Raw genomic sequence first — 22026 nt, forward strand, 5'->3', positions numbered from 1 at the left:
GAATAGAAGCCAGCCCCTTGAAGGTAACTGACATCTCAATTTAATAGATTGATAGTGCACTTGGTGATACCTTCATGCATCAAAAAACCCTGCAAACTATTTCTTTTAGTAGCAGAAATAACTTTATTTTCAGCTGCTGAAGCAATAATCAGATACAAGCATTTTGTCAGGGACCAACATCAAGAGATCACTATTGGTCAACGAGTTCCCAGAACATCTAATTGAATAAGATAACAATTCATGTAACCAATTTCAATCAACTCGATATGCGTCTGCAGATACCATTCCTCTATGTACCAATTGTTAGCACATGGCCTAGACGCCCAACTCAGCTGGTGAGGCTAGCCTAGAATGAATCTGAGAACTGACAAGTGCTACTTCTTTTTGGTTGCTATTTAAAATAGAGAGTGAAAATGTTATAGCGCTGTGAAATAAGGACTCCAGAGATTATTGCAACTCAAGATCACGCAAAGTTCTTATTTGTCAAGACGATTCTTGATCAGTTCTTGACCAGTCTTTGCATCCTTCACATTGTGTTAGCTTTATACCCAGCGACAAGGTAGCAGTAAAAACCCCTGTTGTAGCTTTGTACCCCAACCTACAAAAGTAATCTTTCGGACCCATATTCTCCAATTTGGTGTAGTTCTAAAACGAGAGAACTATGCACTTCCTTTCAATGGTGTGTGCACTCTGCATATCAAAGTGATCTGACAAGAACAGCTCTTTGGCCCCATGTACCTAATCTGCAACCACCAATAGACTCCTCAGGTCAGTAATACCGTCCAACTCTAACTGTCACACCATGTTATCAAAGGAAACCCCGAAGCGAGGCTCAAAACATGTTGAGCGCTTCGCATCGCTTAGCGGGCGCTTTAGTGTTGTTATCAAAGCTCTAAGGTATACTTTTCCTTACCAACGAGCGTAATCCTGAAGACGACACTAAACAATTGATATTTCATTTTATTGTAAATTTTCTTTGTCCATATATTTGGTATTCATGCTTATAGATATTAGTCTTGGACTACACATGCGTATTTGTAGTTTTTCTCCATTTACGTTTTTCTTCATTAAAACCCACACTTTATTTGCGCTTTGCGCTTAAAGCCCCATCAGACCTTAGAGTTTTTTTGCACTTTTTGCCTTTGATAACACTGCTATCACATTGTTGGGGTGGTCAGCCTCAAGCTTCTCCACTCTTACCACATAAGGAGGCTTATCAGAATAAGAATCTCATTAACACAATCACCAGGTCTAACGACTTTGTTGGTGCCCTTAAGTGTAAGAATCAGGGTCTTTCTTCCCAGGTTAGTCTTAGCCATCAATCTTTCAACTCACTCTTCAAAACCCAGAAATTTCTTTTTGTTTTTACAATAAATAAAGAGACAAGAGTGGGATGCTCTAGTGGTGAGCACCCTCCACTTCCAACAAAGAGGTTGTGAGTTCGAGTCACCCCAAAAACAAGGTGGGGAGTTCTTGAAGGGAGGGAGCCGAGGGTCTATCGGAAACAGCCTCTCTACCCCAGGGTAGGGGTAAGGTCTGCGTACACACTACTCTCCCCAAACCCCACTAGTGGAATTATACTGGGTCGTTGTTTTTACAATAAAGACTCAGTCTTTTTTCCGTCTTCTTTAATGAAAATGAATGACCCACTAAAGAAAAGAAACTACTTTGGAGATGACAACTGTAAAAATGGAAATGGTGAGCGCAGGGACAACTCCTCCATAGAAGAAAAGGAGCAAAAGCCCTAGTTGCTAACCATTTTACTAGAGAAGAAAAGAAAGTTTTAAACACTTGTACGGCCAAAATGCAACAATATGATGATGAACTTGTCCTATTTTAGCACAGTAACAGATCAAAGTAATCAAAGCTGCCTAACTATTATAAATGCCTCATAAAAGAAAACTTATTCGCACCTATAGTACACCAAAACGCATCACCATGTGTCTTTACATGCATTGTTATCATTTAACAGTATTCAATTCAGACCCATTCTTATTTTAATTTTTTTTTTTTGATGAAGTAAAACGAGTTTTATAGGAAAAGGCATCAAGAAGATGTAAGAAGTACAATAGAGAGAGAAAGAGTCAGCTTTGATACAAAAAAAAAAAAAAAAAAAAAAACTAGGCTAAAGCAAAAGAGCTGACAAGGGCTAGGTGCACCAATAGCCACTGAAAATTTAGCCAAATACGGAAAACTATTAACTGCTTCTTCCGCTGTACCTTCTTCTTCCCTCTTCTTTTTATTCTTCTTCTACTATCTTCTTTATTTCAAACTTCAAAACACCTAACTCTCACAGAGCTATTTACAGTTTCACACAGACAAAGCTCACTTTACTCCCAGAAAACGCACAGGAAAAAAGAGCCTAAAACCAGTCCAAAAACTTTTTGGTGTGGTAATTCCCTGATCTGCTCAACCAAGTTGTTATGGGTACTTACTTGGCGTCGCAAGGATGCAACAGAAAATAATCAGAAACAGAAGAAGTTCTCTGGTAAAAGCACTAACCGAGTAACAGATGTTCACACCAAGAGTTCTTTTTCATTACAAGCTAGATTCACATTTACTCCCACTAAACCTTCTTGATGACAGATCCGTTTGCCTCAAGTCTGCCGCCATTTTTTATCATAGCAGCTTCAGAAATCACATAAAAACCACTGATACACCCATCATCGAATACACTCCTCCACCTATATAATGTTCAGGACACTCAATTTGATGAGTGGCCTGAAGTTCAATTGTAGAGTTGGAGAGATAATCAAGTAGAAGAACCTTCCTAACCTTCACGTAAAGCCACTGCTTCCACAGTTTTCATTGATATCCTGTGTTGACTGATCAGGAGCCTTAAAGGTCACCTTCTCCTAAAAAAAAACAGAAGAAATGGAAATGCCTCAAAATCATTTACCGGTTAATGTTACTGAGAAATGGGAAAAAGACACAAGAATCCCACCTTTTTCTTGTCCCACTTTTCCTGACCTTAGCTGCGTTATCATTTCAAGTTTGCTGTTTTTCTAGTGATTTTCCAATATTGCATAGGCCAAATAAGTTCATATCAGAAGAAAGGATTTCCTACTTTCCAGGAAGGGAAACAGAAGCATGGGAAACTTTACAAGGATGAGGAAGAGGAAGAAGTGAGGTTGGTAAGTTTAGAAGGGATGTGAAGTATATAGTAGAAAAGGAAAAAGGTCATATCTACCTTTCTACTTTCAAATATTATTCGTATTTATCCTCCGTTTCACTATTCGACTATAAAACCCCTACTGTTATACTTTGTCCAAGTATACCCCTTATCCGCTAAATAATCTGGTCCCAACCTAAAAATAGACACGTGGAGGGCTAGAGACTAATTTAAAAGACCCATTCATTTTGCCCAAATCGATACCCAAAATTTCCGTAACCCGACCCATTACCTCCCTAAAAATACTCTCTTAACCCAACCCATTAATTCAGACAAAACAACAAGTAAAAGCAAAAAGCAAATTTGAATTTGATCATAAGCCCAAATTCAAACAATTTCAAAATGACAAAACAAATCCCCATTTATCCCTTCTTCAAAAAACCCTTTCTCCATTTCACAGTTCAACACGCTCTCGCTGCAACCACCCACACCGACACACCCAACACCCTCTCCAGCAGAATAAAGCAAAAGCAAAAAACATTTCAATTCAACCATTTGGGTTCTGCACAAGCTCAAGTTGAAAAGTTTCGTGAAAATCTTGATATGAAAGACTTGAGATTTTTAGGACATTGAACTTGTCACTATCTTCAAATCCAAGCAAAACCCATTTCTATTCAACCATTTTTCTTCGCTTTGACCCAGCCCGACCTCAACAAGACCACCCCCGCAAGCACTGGTCTTTCTTCCTCTGAAGAAGATGACATAGTCCTTCTCAGTCTTGACAGTTTTCAATACGATGTGGTGGGTGTTGATTTAAATGATGTAAATTCAGAAAACAATGTAAGCAGCAGCTCCACTTGGAATGAGAAATATAGGGAAAGAGTGAAAACTAAAGTCTTTCGTGAAGAAGACCCTTCTTTGGTGATTAAATGGATTCAAATGGGTCGGGTTATGGGAATTTTGGGTGTTGATTTGGGCAAAATGGAAGGGTCCTTTAAATTAATCCTTAGCCCTCCACGTGTCTATTTTTAGGCGGGGACCAGATTATTTAACGGATAGGGGGTATATTTGGACCAAAGTATATTTGAACAATATTTGAAAGTAGAGGGGTAACTATGACCCTTTTCCAAAAATAACTCAACGACGGGTAGGGGGTAATGTTGCAGAGGTAAGCCGGGCCTTGGCCGAAACTCCAGACATCAGTGGATGGAGATATCACCAGCAGAAGGATGGCGGTGTCACATGACAACATGTTCAATTATGTTTTCAGGTTCTGGACTTATGAAATGATCAACATCAACTATATTTTGCTGCTGGGAAATAAGGCTGCCATATGGTATGTGAGTGATGAAAATCAACCAGTAAGATATAGAAATGTGACAACCTTCATAGAGAAAGGGTCTAGTGACGAATTCTATGTCCATGGATGGATGGACTTGGAAAGAGATTGGCAAGTTCATTCAGGAGATGAAGTTGGATTGTACTGCAACAAGTAACGTGATTACTAGAAGTCATTCCAGAAAACTTTAAGAACTGCTATTTTCATATTCTTTCCTATAGGCTGTTTTCCAGCATCGTCCTTTACTTAAGCATGCCCACTGCTTTGAATTAGTTCAAATAGCACTAACTAGATTCTCAATCTCTGACTCACCCAAGATATTATAGTAGGAATAACTTGTCAAACATGTTAGCTAGAAGATTGTATTTCCTGCTGTTCTATCTTGATGTGCTAGCCTAGCTTAATTAAAAATTATTCTTCAAAAACATTTCGTCCATGTCATATAATTAAATTATTGTTGGTTTTAGAAGCTTTACTTTTTTCCTATGTTCAGGTTGGAAACATAAATAGCGGAGGAAACCAATAGAAGTCCAGCAACGGTAAGTTGTTGTTACTGCTCTATCTACTGCAACTCGATATACATATGCTTTTTACACTACATTCAAGATTGCCACTAATAATCTCACGACCAAAACGATGAGCCCCCATCATCACCATAACATGCGTCAAACATTTACTATGACTATTAAGCTCAAACTAACATCGAAAATGAGAAAAAACAAACAAAGAAGTCCCATAAGGTGATTATCATCCTCTCTTTTTGGAGTTCGTTTAGGTTTCAGGTAGTCCATTTCTCAATAGAGGAAGTGTTCTCACTACTCTGTGGCAGTGTTATCAAAGGCGAAAAGCGCAAAAAAGCTCTAAGGTCTGTTGGGCCTTTAAGCGCAAAGAAAGCATGGGCTTTAAGGAAGAAAGGCGCAAATAGAGTAAAACTACAAATATGTGTGTAGTCCAAGACTAATATCTATAAGCATGAATACTAAATATGGGCAAACAAATTGAAGATAATTTACGATAAAGTGAAATATCAATTGTTTAGTGTCGCCACTTCAGGATTGCGCTTATTGGCAAGGAAAAGCATGCCTTAGTGCCTTGATGACAACATTGAAGCACTCGTTAAGCGAGGCGAAGCGCTCAACGTGTTTTGAGCCTCGCTTTAGGGCTTAAGCGCGCTTTAAGCGCACCTTTGATAACGCTGCTCTGCGGTGGGGCCCAATGAAACTCATTGAAGATCCAACCATACACGTGGGGTAACATCCTTCTAAAGCTTGCATAATAGATTTTTATCACTTCATTTAAATTTGAAACCCATTCAAGATCCAGCCATTTGTGTGGCAATATTCTTCCTAAAGCTTGCTATAATAGATCTGTGTGACTTCAAGAATATTATAAAGCCATCGTGTCTTAATAGAATACCACTGTCAGGATATAGTTCTCCTTATCTTTACCAATTAGTTCCTAAATTCTCAATCAAATTCAGTTGAATATAGGAGCTCGAAGATGCTTAGCTAAAATTTGTCTTGGCTATGAGAGGTCATACGTTGAGAAACCGATAATCATTCTGGTGAAATTGCTGTTACCAATAAACACATTAGCTCATGGTGTTGATGATAAGTATTTGTATTATCTTACAGGGAACCTATTTTATTTTGACCAATTCAACATCTTAAAATTCAAATACAACTAAAAATCTTAGTGCTTCTTTCTCAAAATTAGTTGATATTATTTCCTCCCATCTTTTTACTATTTGCTACCAAAATATCATCTATACCACTTCATTAGTGTTGAAAATTAGATAAAATTTTACAATCAACTTTGAGTTTATCTTAAAGGCTCACTGAAGAAACTTAATCAAATTTAGAACTTGAGTTCAGTTCCAATTCATTTGTCCCCCTAATCTCACAAATAAAATGGGGCAGATACCAAATGTACAGAGCAGAAAATCCTAATATCTAACCTCAGGCTCAGTACTAGCCACACTTAGTTCCTCTTGCGAATTCAATTTCTGCTATAACAACAAGCTTAATGAAGATAAACCCAGAAGATAATGATCAGATTTGCAGCTTCCAGAGAGGAAAAATCACCTAACCTTGGCCGTCCATGAGCTGGTCACAGCTTAATGTTCTTCTCTTTACCTATAGACATTTAAACAAGCTTTAGAAATTAGAGGTACACATCTAAGGATCAAGCATGTGCAGAATAGCAATCTCACCAAATACTTTTGATTTTAGGGGGAACCTTAAAGATGATCCTTTAAGTTTTACATCTCTGAGATGCTTGCTCCTGCTGGGTTTCTCCATTTTCGCCAGACCATTGCTGCTTTCTCCAGCTGAGGGAACATTTCTTTTCTTAACCTTTTCATGGTACACAGCAGGTGGTGCAAGCCTCAACTGAGGGATATTCTCTATTTGCATTGACTGATTGTTCTTTTGAAGATTAAGCAGGAGGTCAAACTGTAAAAATTTCACATGTGATCACTGGAGCCTAAATTTGGGGGGGGGGGGGGGGCACATGGGAATCTCAACCACACAATTATACTAAAGTGAAATATTTGCATACCCTTGAAATGGACTGGAGTCCATAGAAGTTGTCGAAACCATCATTCTCATGGGGATGAAGAGCAGTCATCCCATGTGTTTGATGGGATTTTGATAGAGTCTTCACCAATCCATTCTCCACAAGCACGGATTTACTTCTCAACCTCTCTGAATTCTTTCTTGGCATACAAATAGGACATCCAGCTGAGTTGCCCCTGCATGAAGCTTCATTTCCCTGAGGTTCGCATTGGAGATGTATTGCATGACCACAGCTGAAAATTTGAATGCTAGAAGCTGAGAAATCTTTTGTGAGGGGGCAGTTACAAATGCAACATAGGAGGCTCCGCGGTGCAAATCCATGAGAAGCTCCTCTCTTCAGTAAGCTCAAGGAGGAATAAGTATCATCTTCAATCAATGATTTAGCAGTGTCCTGTAACAGAGTATGGAAGTAGTCACTATGAAAATACTGCAAATTACCAATTTTTTTGTTCTTTTCAAGTTAGCTGTTCTGGTTAGAAGTCAGGATTGATGGTTTTGCCGCCTCTCCAGTTATTCAAACAAAATACATCAAGTAGCGAAGCAAATCAGTTTTCCACATTGAGGTTTCTACATAGAAGTTGAGACATTTTGAAATTGGGATCCAAGAAACAGAAAGAGTTACTTGCACAGGATGCCACCGACGCAAGAATACAACCTTTAAAAAGAACAACAAAAAAGGAAGAAAACGGACTTCGATGACTCATGCACAAGTGTACATTTATTATTTTTTCACCTTCTCATATTTTCATCAATTAATCAAAATATTTGCTTGAGAGAACTCACAGGTTTGAAGGGTTTAACACATTGATTAGCCAGATATGGGAATTCTTCTGCAACCAAATGAAGAAAAAGGTGTAGGCCAAAGGATATACATTCAGACACCAAACAACAAGTAAAAACCTATTTAAGTAAACATCACAAGCAATTTACATAGAGTGAATGAGTGATGTTCAATGATAATCTTATTGACACGCCGTACTCACAAGATAGGAGAGATGAGGAAGAAACATAAAAGGAAACCTACCAAAATCCGCCTCTCAAAATCATATGTTCCAAGCATCCCCAGTATAGTAGGTTTGAAATCACCAAATTCCTGTGTCTCATTATCTGAAAGAAGCTTTAGTATGATCCTTGGGAGGCTTACATATCCAATCATTCCTTCGATAATCTCTTTGATAAACACAGAAAGCAATTTCCTGAGGATGTGAGCATTTCTATGAGATTTTGACACCTTCCACTGAATTTTGCAAGCCTGCTGACCTTCTTGCATGCATTCTTCTTCTTTGTACCTTATTTTACTGTGATCATGTGAATCCATCAAAGGCTCACAAAAACTGTATCAGGAATAAAAAGAGGGAATCAATAAGCAGGTGATGCAGATGATGTAACGATCCATTTTTGTTCCGGCGATTTGAAATCCATTGGGTAAATAGAAAAGATTATTATGGACAGAAAATAGTTATAAGTTATGTTTTATTTGTGCCTGAAAGGAATTTTCTTTACCTATTAAAAAAGCTACTTTTCAGGCACAAATAAACACTAAGTTGCTCGGACTCTTCACTTATGATGCCGCACCCGTGTCGACGCGACGTGGGTGTGGGTGTGTGATCCGTACCAGATCTGGTCAATTTTGACCAAAATCGACGGAGATATTTGACCAAAATCGACGGAGATATTCGAGACAGATATAATGATTTTTGAAATCAAAACAAAAGCTAGGGTGAAATTGAAGAAATGTAATACCTTTTATATAGAAATTTCTATGCCAATCCTTTTCCTTTTATCTCCTTCTCGGATTCTCCTCTTGATCAATATTTTCTCCTTCTCGGAGTACCTTGTAAGTTTTCCACATAATGTCTTGTAATTTAGACATACTTTTATAAATCTACTTAGATATTTGAATTATTTTTAGTCGAATCCCTGCACTCGTATCCTTACTTGGATCCATATCCCCGAATCTTAAAATTTAGATCATGAAGGATCCGACCTCTAGATCCGAACCCGTATCGATCACCCGCACCCGAGTCCAAGCAACTTAGAATAAACATGACTTCCAACTATCACGCTTTAATTTAATGCTATTACTTATATTTTAGGCATAAAAAATATGAGTTCTAACTCTTGCTTGACATTAAATGTCATTCTCATGCAAATAGACCTGAGTTTCCGGAGTTGCTCGGACTCTTCACCTTCGGTGCCGCACCCGTGTCGACGACATGGGTGTGGTGTGGGTGTGGGTGTAGATCCGTACCTGGTCAATCGATTTTGGGTACTTTGACCAAATCAACATAGAAATTCGGGACATAAACAATCTCCTTCTTGGATTCTCCTCTGGAAATGTAGGAGGCCTATAAGTTCCAGTTAGAAAATATTTTCTGTTTTCTTATTAGCTTAGTTCAAATGTTAATATTCTTCACTTTTTATGGTTAATGAATTTTCCTGCGCTCTACAAGCACCATGAAAGTTTTTCACATAATGTCTCATAGTTTAGGCATATTTTATAGCTCTATTTTTAGATATTTGAATTATTTTTAGCTGAATCCCCGAACCCGTATAAGTACATGGATCCGTACCCCCGAATCTTAAAATTTAGATCATGAAGGATCTGACCGCTAGATCCGCACCCATATCGGACACCCGCACCCGAGTCCGAGCAACTTAGTGAGTTTCTAACTGGTTATTTTAATGAGTAATTTATACTAGGTTCGAATTTCTGAATTTCAATTTAATTTGGAATCCTTGTAGTTGTACTTGTTTTACAAACAAAACATAGATTAAAAACATTTTATATTTTCAAGTGTACATATAACAACAGAGTTACTTAGTTACTCCCTCCTTTTCAATTTAAATGACACTTTCATTATTCGTCTGTTCCAAAAAGAATGACACATTTCTATATTTAGAAACAATTTAACTTGGAACTTTTTATTTTACCCATTTTGCCCTTAATGAGAAGCTTTTATAGCCACACAAATATTATGGCCCCACAAAGCTTTTACCCCTTAAGCTTTTAGGACCACATGTTTCAAAAGTCTTCTTTTCTTTCTTAAACTTTGTGCCAAGTCAAACTACCTCATCTAAATTGAACGGAGGGAGTATAACTTATAAGTGTTATAACTTATAAGTGTTATATTTTTTAGAAGATTTCAGATCAACCAAACACATGGAGCATACTTATTTTGATGAGAAATAATAGTCGTAGATGAAAAGCTATGTAATCTGGATACCAGTGGAACTTTAAAAATGTAATCTTTCCAATTCCATAAGTTGTATTATTAGATTGAATTTCTATTAATGCAGAACATTAAGTAGTTAGATATTGTTAAAGAACTTGTTTCTATTTTCAATTTCAGTGAAACGGTTAAACAGGGAGATTACTAATCAAGAATCTTGATATTTTCACATAAAATAAGAGATCAATGTTCAGAAGGCGTAAAGTTACCAACGGGAATACAAACCTGTCAAAGTAAATGAAAAATGGAACTAAAGTGAAACTTGGCGAACACGAATAGTTAAGGTAAGCAAGAAAATAAGCAAATAAAGGAAATTGGCTTACGAATCAAGCAATTGAAACCAGAGACTCTCTGCTTCATCAGGGTCCAATCGGGGGCTGTTTCTCTGGCACAGTCCAATACAAGTGCGCAAAATATCTAGTATGACAGTGACCTGCAAGAAAATAAGATGTTGAAGGACTAGACCTAACAAGACAAACCTTTATCATAAAAGAGTAATAGAGGAAAAAAACCTCTTTCTTGCTTAAAGTAGCTTTGAAATGCTCAGGAGCCGCATCAGAGTGTTTACTTTCAACAGCAGTATCAAGCAGGATGAATTTTTCATTAAGTGAAGATATAACAAGCAAAAGGGCACTTCCAATGTCACCAACCCTTTCTAACAAGAAAGCAGCTGCATCAACAATTCCATACTCCTGGCACAAACGCAAGCAGCGTTCCACCCTATAGCTTTCAAAAGTCTCCAAAAATCCAAGGACTGACTTAGGCTCATACCTACATAACAGCTACACAAAAGAAATTGTATAAGGAAGACATTGGACTTAAATGGCAGTATAAGACTAAACTGCATCTGCAGGACCTAAGTCATGCTTCACAACTAAGGCTCTAAATGGAAGTGGCTTCTTTTTGACATGGAAAGAAGCCACTTTCATTTAGAGCCTTAGTTGTGAAGCATGAAGGTCCTGCAGAGCTCTATATTGTATATTCTGAAGCAGACTTTTAAGAAAATCTCTATACTCTGGTTTTTACAACACAGTCTGGTAGTTATTATCACTAACAGCAGGGGATTGTACCAAAGTTGCCAGATTACTTTATTTAGATGCAATAAAACACTGATTGAGAATAAAAAACTAAGATAGCTCTAAAGAAATAGGCTGACAAGTAGTTGGTCATATCTGCTGGAGGCAAAAGAGAGGGTCCATGGAAAATACATCAGTTAGTTGTGGGATGAATTTAGCCAAAACACTCATTCAAGATATGTAATAGTAAATACGTCATGTTCTGGGAAGATAGATGGCTTAGAAATAACTCTTTAGAAGAGAAATTTCCAGCAACTATACCTTTTGCCCTCATCCCCACATGCTGCTGTAAGTCATTGTAGAGTAGAAGGCAACTGGAACTTACTATTCAGAAGAAATATTCATGACAGGGAACTGGAGGAAGTAGTAAATCTTCTATCAAGGCTAGAAGTAAGAGTCAACCCCTCATGATGTAAGTTGGGGTGGAGTTGTGGTAACAATGGTATTTTTACTGTGAAATGATGCTACTTCAATATGTCCAGTAGCAGCAGAGTCAGAGAAGATTGACATGGAAGATAGTGTGGAAGGTCATAAATCCTACCAAAATAGCTTGCTTCAGTTGGATAGCCTTATCTGGTGGTTGTTTAACACATGAAAATTTGATAAGAAGCCTCTCAGCAGTAGATGCTATATGTGCCTATAGCATCTGACATGTCACCTCCTACTTCACTGTGAGATAGCGAGAGAGATATGCAGTATATTCTTCTGCCTATTGGGGTACACTGGCTAATGCCCTTTCAAATCAAAGAAGCCTACAGAAGTTGGGGGCAGTGGAAAGTCAGTAAGTCCATCACTTTTTGGTGTTTATGGACGGAAAGAAATTGCGGATGATTTGATGGAGTCCTTATAAAAAAATATTCTAAAACCTAGATGCCTTGTAAACGTTTTTTGCTGGTGTAGATTCCATGTTAATAATTTTAATCAGTTTTTTGACTTTGAGTTCCTTAGACCACATATAGCAAAGCGCCATACAGGAGCTTCTCTCTTTTGCTCTCTGCCATAATTTTTAGCATCCTCTTGATGCATTTTCAGTGAAACTCCAATTACTTGATTAAAAAAAAAAGAAGAGAGGAGGTATTCCATCAAGACAGGGCATATCAGGAGAAAAGTTCATGCACGATGAGCTAAAGTTGAAGGAAAAGAAAGTGAACTAGAAAGGCTATCTTACCTGTATAGGATAAAAGGTAGACCTCTAATATGGAGCGTTTTTACCAATGTATGAGTACCCGACGAAAAGGTCAGTACGAAACAAATTTTTCTTCTATGTTTAGACAACATTTGACTGTTGCTCAGAACATCCAGAGGCAGCTTTTCTGATAATATGTTGAATTATTTTGCGGAAGGTACAGGAAGGATGTGAATAAACAAGGGAGGGAGCCTAGGAAAGACTTGGCATTAGGACAGCACAAACAAGCACATAAGCCAAACTCATATATACAGGAGAGAGTGACAGAAGGCTGAAAATATGTAAGTGTAATAAAAGCAAAATGCAACTTATATTCATGCGAAGGAGCAAAAGATGCCCTGAACAAGTTTCGATGTACACATTACCCAGTTGAGAACAATACTCACCTCAATATAAAGCTCTGTCATTTCATCAGTTATGTGAATTGGATAATTCTGCAGGAGCTTAGGTAAGTCAGACAAGGTTTCCAGGTACACTTCAGAGGACATAAGTCTCTTGCTTCCACGAAAGTCTGAAGCATTATCTTTTCTTAGAGAAGAGAAGTTTAGGGTGCCTGTTGAATGAACTTCAATGAGCGTCTTCAGATAAAGGAAAAGACTTTCCGGATTAGACCGCAGCTGAGACAAAATGTAATCCTTCTCCTCTCCTAAATGATTGACAATCAGAAAAAAGGTTCCTTCCCTGCAGAATACCAAAATTAGCAAAGATATTTCAGCACCGTGTGATTCTCCTCTAAAATAATAGGTTAGATAACTTGTCGCTTGCATAGAATGAACTTCATCTCATGAAAATCCAGCTTGACTATGAAGGACAAGCTTTGTGGAATTGTATAGCAACCTGTTCAACTTGAGTAGATCGGGGATTCGAGAAATGACTGCTGATCTAAAAGCATCAGATTCTTTGCCTCTCGGTTGCCGCAACATGCTATCAATAAATATGAAAGCAAGAATAGGCTCATCAACAGCTTTCATATAACTGTCCAAAGCAGAAAGATACTGATGTCGGATGGCATGAATTAAGCCGCAGACCTAAAATAATAAGCATGTCCTCTTAAATAAATTGAATTTGTTGATACATGATAGAAGAGAGAGGAAAAGAAACAGTTAACAAGGAAAAGTACCTGATGCAGTTGACCCTTCTCACATAAATTCAGTAAGTAATGTGCATCCCAGTCTTCCTCTGGCAAAACTTCTAAAAGTGCAGTCAGTTGCTTCTGTCTTCTGTTGAAGGTTTCAACAATCCGCCTAGACACATTGGGGTAAGTTTCGTTCCCCAGTGTCAGATACTCAAGAATTTGACGAAGGGTATCTTTTGAAACCGTAGCTTTTTCAAAGGTAATAAAAAAGGAAATAAAATCTAATATGTACTCGATATCTTTCTTTGTAGGCCAAATGTCAGTACATCTTTCGTCTTTACTGTTAAAAGAACCACCAGTTTGGAAATAACTCATATCAAGAATGGCAGCAAGAACATCTACTACTTTCTGAACTAAGTTTTCGCCTTCAATAGCTAAAATGTCTACTTCAGTTGTTTCCGTCTTTAAATTAGCTGGATTCCATGCAGGACTGAAACTTTCGTTTCCACCTTCTACAAATGCATATCGGAAAACATCTAAGGTGGCCTCTGTGTCGAGCTCTAACAGAGAGAGCAGGTTTGGGTGCGGTCCACTGTATGGTAAGCACATTGCTGTAGAAGAATTTGGAGAACTCGCTTCCTCCAACAAAAACTGCACAAGCTCTCTTTTAAGAGACGGCACACGTGTGGGAGGGAGAGTTCCACGCCCTGCACACAGTTCATCATCAATTGCTTGAGGCTAAACACAAAAAGAACAGCTAAGTAAAAGATAGTGTGTGAAAATACCACAGGAAGGTCCACACAAGAAGCAGAGAGAAGTGGTGGAAGACAACTCCAGCATGCATATGGTGAACGATATGGAGGGAAAGAAATGCAAGATGCTCATAAGGAAGCGGTAATTTAATCCAGAAAATCAAAATGAATTATATATTTCTGTTTCACTTTTGGTGTAAAGAAAGCTTTTTAGAAGATGCTCAACCTTTAATAGAGATTATTGAGTCCTTGTAAGATGAACAACGACACATCTTTTTGCTGTTTTGTATTGCAAATTTGGCTCCAGCACAGCCTTTGTGCTGATTTTCAATACACTTTTCTCATATAGAAAAAAGGCAGAAATGCAGAGTAGCTAAAACATCTTTTTAGTTAAAGTTTCATTATCTTCAGCATAAACTCCCCATCCCCAGTCCTTGTTTCTCCCCTGGATAAGATGCCGAGGTGCACATATCATTAGGAGATCTACTGTGCCAGTCTTCAAAGACTAAATATGAAAATATAACAGGATATAGGCAATGCAACATGTCACGGTGGATATTGTGGGGAAATAGGTAATGGAGATAGCAAAACTATTGAAAATTGATTTTGAGAATAACCCCATATGTCTTGAGGGAATATTCCTCTTATCTTTTAACTTTCTCAAGATTCTCTTAACACCTTCTTTATCCCATTTTTTACGTCCCCAAAACCTCTTGCTCCTATCCTTCAACTTCTCCGTGAACTACTATCTATCTAAAAACTTCTCCTTAAAGTACTTCAACTTCTTCAAACAAAAGAACCAACACAACCATATACCAACCAAAGTAATTGCCTCCTCGAAGACTCTGATGCTCACACAAACAAGGGAAATGTCAAATGCATTCAATTGCCCTCAAAATACATGAAGCTGAATGTCTTAACTTTAACTTTATATGTGCATACAATATTTGACAGTTCCATATTTCTTTTAATCTAGCTCGTTTCCTCAGTTGAACTAACCGTCAAATTTTTCAAATTTAACTGATATCACAAGAATCAACCACCACAATAGAGAAAAATAATAGAGTTGCTAGGAAGTGAAACCCAAAATATAACCCCTTTTCTTCTGCTATCAATCTATTAAAGCACGGAATAACTAACGGCAGTTTAGTGTTCAAGCAAGCATAGAAAAAAGAAGTTTATCAAGCGGTAAACCATCTCAAATTTAATTGTGTATATGTTACAAATAGCATACTGCAGACCAACCTGGAGGAAAAGCAAGACCTTGGAAGCAGTACTTGAGGTAAACGAGCATCTTATACCTGTTTCCACAAGGAAAGTAAAGTTTGTTTACTTGAAACACCAAGTACATTTCAAAAGATGTCAAAAAATGGATGAAACTTTAGGAATTGGATCACCTACTTTAGGCAGAAATTTACATTAGATGGGGGCATTAAATTTGTAGAAGTTATGAGACATGTTCAAACAATTATACACATTTATCAACTTACCCAAGAGTAGTAGCACTTTCTCTTTTGCTATCCCGCAAAATTAAAAAGAGCTCTTCCAAAGGAGTCCTAAAATCATCAAGACCTTTGTTAAACAAGTAGATCAATGCACCATGCAGCCTATGCTCCCTGCATAGGCGAATAACCTACAAAGTAGATTAAAATTTTACAGTTAAAGTCCAACAAATTCACAGGAAAGAGAGAAAAAAACAATTGCAGATCAAGCCTATAATGGAAGCTTTATTTCATTCATGCAACTTTTTACATGCAATATTTCCCCTGTTTAAGGACAATCTCCTTTGCACTTCTGTCTTATTAACCAAAACATTCATGACGGGTATAAAACATGCAGCAATACCTGATTGAAATCCAGGGACAACATGTCCATGTGGAGGACACACTGTTCAACACGCTGTAACCAACCTTTAGTGCTATAGTGCTCCACTAGTGCTTGCATTATCTTCAGCAATAAGAGATCAAAGTAGATCAACAACCATATTATAAGCTTTGATAAATGAACCACAAAGCAAGTGTGCAACAGTGGCACAGTAAAGTAATAAGAGTGTAAAAACCCCCAATTCAAAAGTTCGTCACAAATCAAAACCACGGAAATACCTCAGGTGGTAAAGATCCTAACATGTCTTTCAAAATATATGGCTCCAGAAGCTCCAAAAAAGTATCTGTACATCAAAACATATAGTTTGAACAGTCTATTAACTTCATCACGATAACACATGTTGCAAATTGGAGTAAAATAAGAAGAGAAAAAGGCAAAAGCCCAGACTTCCATTAGGGGAACATGAATGGAATTAAAGGATTAAATAACAGTCTGTTAAATGTCTCTATTCTATTACCTTTTCTAATAACAGTGGTGTCCAAACTAGCCTGAGCAGACCAACTAACCAACTAATCTTTCATGTACCTGCTAACTCCCACCAGCACAGGAACAGGTAACTTTGCCGGCTAAGTCTTAAGCAGATGAGAAGAATTTACTCTGTGTTGCCTCTGTCAGAAATTGAACTCTCAAGGTTGTCAGACCAGGGACTACAAGGCCAATCCGTTGGGGCTCCAATATGCATCAGTTTTCCCTATTGTTCTTATCAATATATAGCTAGTTTCTGGAAGAATTTTTTTTTTATTTGTTTTATACTGCCAGAAAAATGGATATTGTATGTTTTCTAATATATTGGATGTCAGTTACTGCAGAAAGTTGAGTTCCAGAGGTTAGTAGGCAGGAGAGAGGAGGGGACTGGGGGGAAAGAAAAAGTTACTAAACAGACGTGAAATAATTGTTTATTCAAACTATGGTTTGTCCCTTCGATTCAAACTCTCTGCTTAACAATATGTTCACCCTATTATCATCAGTTCCTCATAAATCGTTACCTAGTTAATTCACTATGGTACTGGAGGCATCACTAATATTTTATAGTTTTGTTATGATAAGCAATTTTCTTTTTCATCAAGGAGGCATCAAAGAGGCAAGCTTGCAAATAGTTGACATGAGACATAATGCAGAAAGTTGAAGTCTAAACACATTGCAACATACCCTTGTGATTCACAGCGTCAAACTTCGGAAAAATTTCATCAAAGAGAACATCAAGTCTCTTGATATGAAGACAGAATTCAACGGAAACACCACCAACCACAGTGTACTGCTCCTTAATATCAGGATGCACAAAGTCAGCATCATACTTAGATTCATTTGATTGGCCTGACTGCCCATGTTGGTTGCCAGATGCCACTGCTATGTAGGAGAATACCTCATCTACATATGACAACAGCAACTGTACAAGATATGGTATAAGAATCTTCTGAACATCATCCAAATTACTTGGAAGGTCAATAACTGCTTGTGCTCGACCATCATAAAGAGACATTGCCATGTTCAGCGCACTCGTCCAGTCACCTCCTTTATGCAAAACCTCTATTCGTTCCTTCCAGGAAAGAAGGCGTGAAACAACAAGCTGGGATGGCCGCAGAATGTACAAAGTTGCCCCCCTGATACCTAAACAATTGTGATGCGCTTTCTCAGGGTTTCCAAAAGCATTGCTGAAGTAGGCATGGTATGACATGACATCATCTCCACAAGATCCATCCAGAGCAAAACTTCTCTGGTGGATCAAGTTCCCATCTTTTGAAAACAAACAAAGTCGTCCAGTTGCCGTGAGAATTACCAAAATCTGGACAAGTAAAAAACCCTTGTAATCTTTGTACTTCTGTCAAAAACTAAATGCAAGTACACCACATATTGCAGATAAATGACAAAAAAAAGGAAGTTCCTGATAAAGCACCAAGAAATTTATACACCTGTTCATCCAACCATGCCAGCCCAACTGCTGAGCTATCTGTAGTCCATTTCCAACAAACTTTTAGCTCTGATTTCACCAGCTTAGCAACCTGAACACTTTGATCCCAAGCAATTGCAAGCAGTGAAACATTTTCTGATGTTTCAATGGACATACTTTCTGCTGCAAGAAAAACAATCTTAGCAAGCCTCAATGCAAAGTAACCATAGGCGGAATTCACACATAACACCTGAAGAACTAAGTGATCCCATACATTTCTTCCAAGCAGCATATGGCATTGAACCCTCCCTAGCACCATCAGAGCGTGCAATTTTAGCATAAACTTTAAATGTGGGGCTTATTTTTGCCTGCAATAGACAGTGAAACAAAAGTCCTGAGCAAGAAGTAGGAATGAAGGTTAAACTGATCATTTAAAAAGAATTTGGGTTTGAGGAGATTGTGAGGTCCTTCCAAGGAAATGAATCTTCTAAAAACTTCATACCACTAGAGCATATTGGTGTGTGCCAAATATGACCACACCTTCCTCAATCAAAGAAGGGTTGCCTCCATCTAGAGAAGCCACCATTGCACCTCCATAACTTTCACCAGATAGTAGTGGCACAGCACATATTGTAGTGCTATTGTTTTCCGTTAGTATTTCCTGTTTAAATGTATTAAAGTATATTATTCAATCTAGCCATTCCCATAATTCATGTCAATTGAGAAGCATAAAAAGGATATTTTTACCTGTGACTTCGAAAGGGAGATCATATTGATCAAGGGAAGCACTTTAAACCGGCTTAACTTAACTACACCTTTAGTATCACCGCTGAGCACATTAAACTGACGAGTAACTTGAGAATCCTGCCCTAAATATAAAAGGTGCACCACTGGAGCTTTATGTTCAGTGACAACTTTAAGCACAGAGGCCCTTTGCACATCCCATACAGTATAATGCCCATCACCATATCCTGCAAAGAGCAAGTCCCCTTGCTGATTAAAGCTCAAGGAAGTTACAGGGACTTGAGGTCTATCTCTCGGCAACCCAAAAATCAACATCTGAAATATATAGACATTTCTGCCATCAGAAAGAAACATATTTAATAATTCAGTAGCATCTAAAACCTTTAACTTAAGTAACAAGAAAAAATCCACAATACAGATATAGAGATTCTACAATAAGCAATGAGTAATTTCCTTCTCAGAAGTGCATATAGCTAAATATTTGTTAAATTACATTCACATAAGTTCAAAGAAGAAAGAAAGAATAATATATTTTGGAATAGACCAATACTTTTTGTTGAAACCTAACTGAGAATGTGGTCAGTCACTGTAATAAGGTACTGGTGCACAAAGCTAATTAGCAGAAAAACAAACCTTAGCATCCATGTCATCAGCATGATGTGGAGAGTATCTGCTTGGCATCACAAGAATTGATCCTCTGGACATTCCCACAGCAATGTAGTTGAGGTGAACAGCCAAGGCCTGCGAAGATCCATGTTCTCGCCTGAAAGCTTGAGATAACAGGGTTTGAGTAATAGTGTTATTATCATCTACATCAAAGTAACCCAAGACATTAGAACCCCTATGAACTCCATCAAGCCTCATTGGTTGAGCAGCAGCACCTTCTTCCAAGTGCATAGCCGTGAAGGCCTGCTTCTTTTCAGCTTCCTCAGCCAATTCTAAGGGCTTCAAGGCAGAGTGGTATTTTTTCAGAGGCGTTGTACTATCCCTCATACTTTCCCCTTGTAGAACTAACTCCTCAATGATACTTGCAGCATCATCTAGAGAATCGTTTTCATCTCTAGGGGAACAGGTCTCTTCCTCTTTAGATTGAGAAATTACATTCTCAAGCTCATGTTTAACACCATCCTTTTCAGTTTTGTCAGAAGGACTGCCATAAACTGGAGAAGAGAGTATCTCATTTGTAGCAGCTTCTTCACTGCTATCAGCACTTGTAACATTATCTTCACCTCCAGATAAAGATTGAACTTGCCTATCTTCAATCTCATCCAGCCGAGAGCTCTCATTAAAAATAAAGTCTTTTTCAGTTCTAGTAGGAAATTCCACTAGAGATCCAGTATAATTTGGAGCTTCCTTCAAATTACTTTTATTTGAAAATTCATCCATCTCAGAAACATCATCTCCAGCAACGCTCGTATTATCCTGACCTGCATCCACTGTAGAAACCTCCTTACTAGTCAAGTCAATATTCTCAGAACCAATCTCGTGTAAAAACCCTGAGCGCCCAAACGTATCAAGATTTTTGTCCGAAACGTTGGTATCATTACGGGATGGAGGAGCTATGGAAGCCGATGCATCAGTTTCCAAAGCCCTTTGCAACACTGCAGAGCTTGCTCTTCTGGATTTGATGGCTGCTGCACGAGGTGCAGGAATGGAGCGTGATGCAGCAGCTGCCGCAGCGAAGGCATCCCCGGGCTTTGAATTTGATCTGATGACCCCATTAAAAAATGGTGGCAACACAGTCTGGCCTGCCGGTGGTGAAAAAAATTCACTGGATTGTTTGCTACTAATTGACTCAGGTCTTGGCTCTGCAGATTGGGAAGACGAGTCTACAGAGCGACTGCGACGATCTAGATAATTGTGTCCATGTGCAGCAGATGGCGAAGAAGGAGGAGAAGGTGAAGAAGAAGAAGAAGAAGAAGAAGAAGAAGAGGAGGAGTGGTTGAGGAGAATTTCATCAACAGTGCGATGATGTAGTAAGTGATCATCGTCGTCGTCATCAGCATGTGACTCTAAAAACGAATCGAGGTCAAGCTCCATTTCAAGTCTTCACTCACTACTGCTTTTATCTATGTTGCAAAACCGATTAGCTCTTTGTCCCTGTAAACAAGGTCCAGTGAAATTATAAAGGAGATTTATACAAGGTACTATGTCTACAATGCTATCGCAGGTCTATTGTGAATAACTGAAATTAATCTACTAAATACCAAAATTCTACCATAAAACTAAGAAATTGAAGCAAGAGATTACCTTGATTGGAACAAGAACTCATAAATTTATTCTTCTTCGGTTTATTTTCCAGAATAAGTAAGGAGAAGAAGAGTATTGCCAAGTTAGAGAATAGCAATGGGTGTATGTTTCAACCCGGTTCCTTCGGCCTTCTCCTTTCTAATAAGGTGAAATTGTTTCCTTAACTGGTATACCAAAATAATCTATTTATCCCTAGTTGGGTTTTTCGTTTTTCTTCTTTCAATATATATGTGAAAACAATGTGAAAAGAGCAAAAAGAAGAATAAAAATGAAATTTGTCAGGAATTCCGGGGCTAAAAATACTTCATTCTTCAGCCAAAACAAGGCGGACTTTCACAACTGATGAAATGGGACCAGACCGTTTCGTCAGCCCAAGGTAGCCCCTCTCTGAAATGGGCCTTAGTATTTATATAGCTATCCTTCAAAGAGATTTTTACACAATAAGTCACTTATGTAAATTTATTTGTTTAAATAACATCACTTTTGATTTATTATAAAATAGCAAATTCATTTACAAGTCTAGCACATTAAAGGTTTAGACATTAAATGACTAACAAATTTAAAAATCAATTATCCACAAATTAAGGGATCAATTTATACTTTCTCTCTCATCACCCCTAACAACTTTCGTTTTTTTCTTTATTATTCATCCATATCACTTGCTTTCAATATTCTATCAAAGTCTCTCCATGTCTCTCCCCACTCCTTCTAGACACCACCATCCTTTCTTCATGACCATAATTAGGTTCACCAAAATCATTACAAAATTCAAATTATAAGTGAGAAACCATGGAAGCTTTCTAGCAAAACTTTTGGCGAGAAAAGAACGTACTTGTATAAAATGTGAATTATACCATGCATGTTATATATACAATATATTATTGGTATATTTCTGTATCTCTGAATACCAT

General features: G+C 37.9%; 1 protein-coding gene across 6 annotated transcripts; it reads right to left on the bottom strand.

Moving 5' to 3' along the window:
• Positions 1 to 6210: 6210 nt before the first annotated feature.
• On the bottom strand, positions 6211 to 21380 carry LOC107759344 (uncharacterized). 6 transcript variants are annotated; one of them, XR_012697983.1, is made up of 21 exons: positions 21116 to 21373; positions 19499 to 20965; positions 18869 to 19180; positions 18624 to 18782; positions 18372 to 18489; positions 18144 to 18301; positions 17383 to 18016; positions 16452 to 16516; positions 16195 to 16296; positions 15840 to 15982; positions 15595 to 15650; positions 13643 to 14304; positions 13360 to 13550; positions 12909 to 13203; positions 10773 to 11042; positions 10584 to 10693; positions 8771 to 10485; positions 8052 to 8361; positions 7011 to 7418; positions 6664 to 6904; positions 6211 to 6586 (listed from the first exon to the last, which is right to left on the bottom strand). XR_012697983.1 is itself a non-coding variant. In XM_016577250.2 (20 exons), exons 2-20 carry the CDS (start codon positions 20903 to 20905, stop codon positions 6561 to 6563), a joined length of 5646 nt encoding a protein of 1881 aa, XP_016432736.2. In that variant the 5' UTR covers positions 20906 to 20965; positions 21116 to 21380; the 3' UTR covers positions 6211 to 6560. The 6 variants fall into 6 exon arrangements, 5 of the variants coding, with proteins under 5 accessions (XP_016432736.2, XP_075084002.1, XP_016432737.2 ...); XM_016577250.2 differs by lacking the exon at positions 8771 to 10485 and having other exon boundaries at positions 18144 to 18304; positions 18396 to 18489; positions 21116 to 21380; XM_075227901.1 differs by lacking the exon at positions 8771 to 10485 and having other exon boundaries at positions 18144 to 18304; positions 18396 to 18489; positions 18869 to 19199; positions 21116 to 21380.
• Between the last annotated feature and the right edge of the window lie 646 nt (positions 21381 to 22026).

The sequence above is a fragment of the Nicotiana tabacum genome, chromosome 13 (genome assembly GCF_000715075.1).
Source record: "Nicotiana tabacum cultivar K326 chromosome 13, ASM71507v2, whole genome shotgun sequence".
In the NCBI taxonomy this organism is placed as follows: Eukaryota; Viridiplantae; Streptophyta; class Magnoliopsida; order Solanales; family Solanaceae; genus Nicotiana; species Nicotiana tabacum.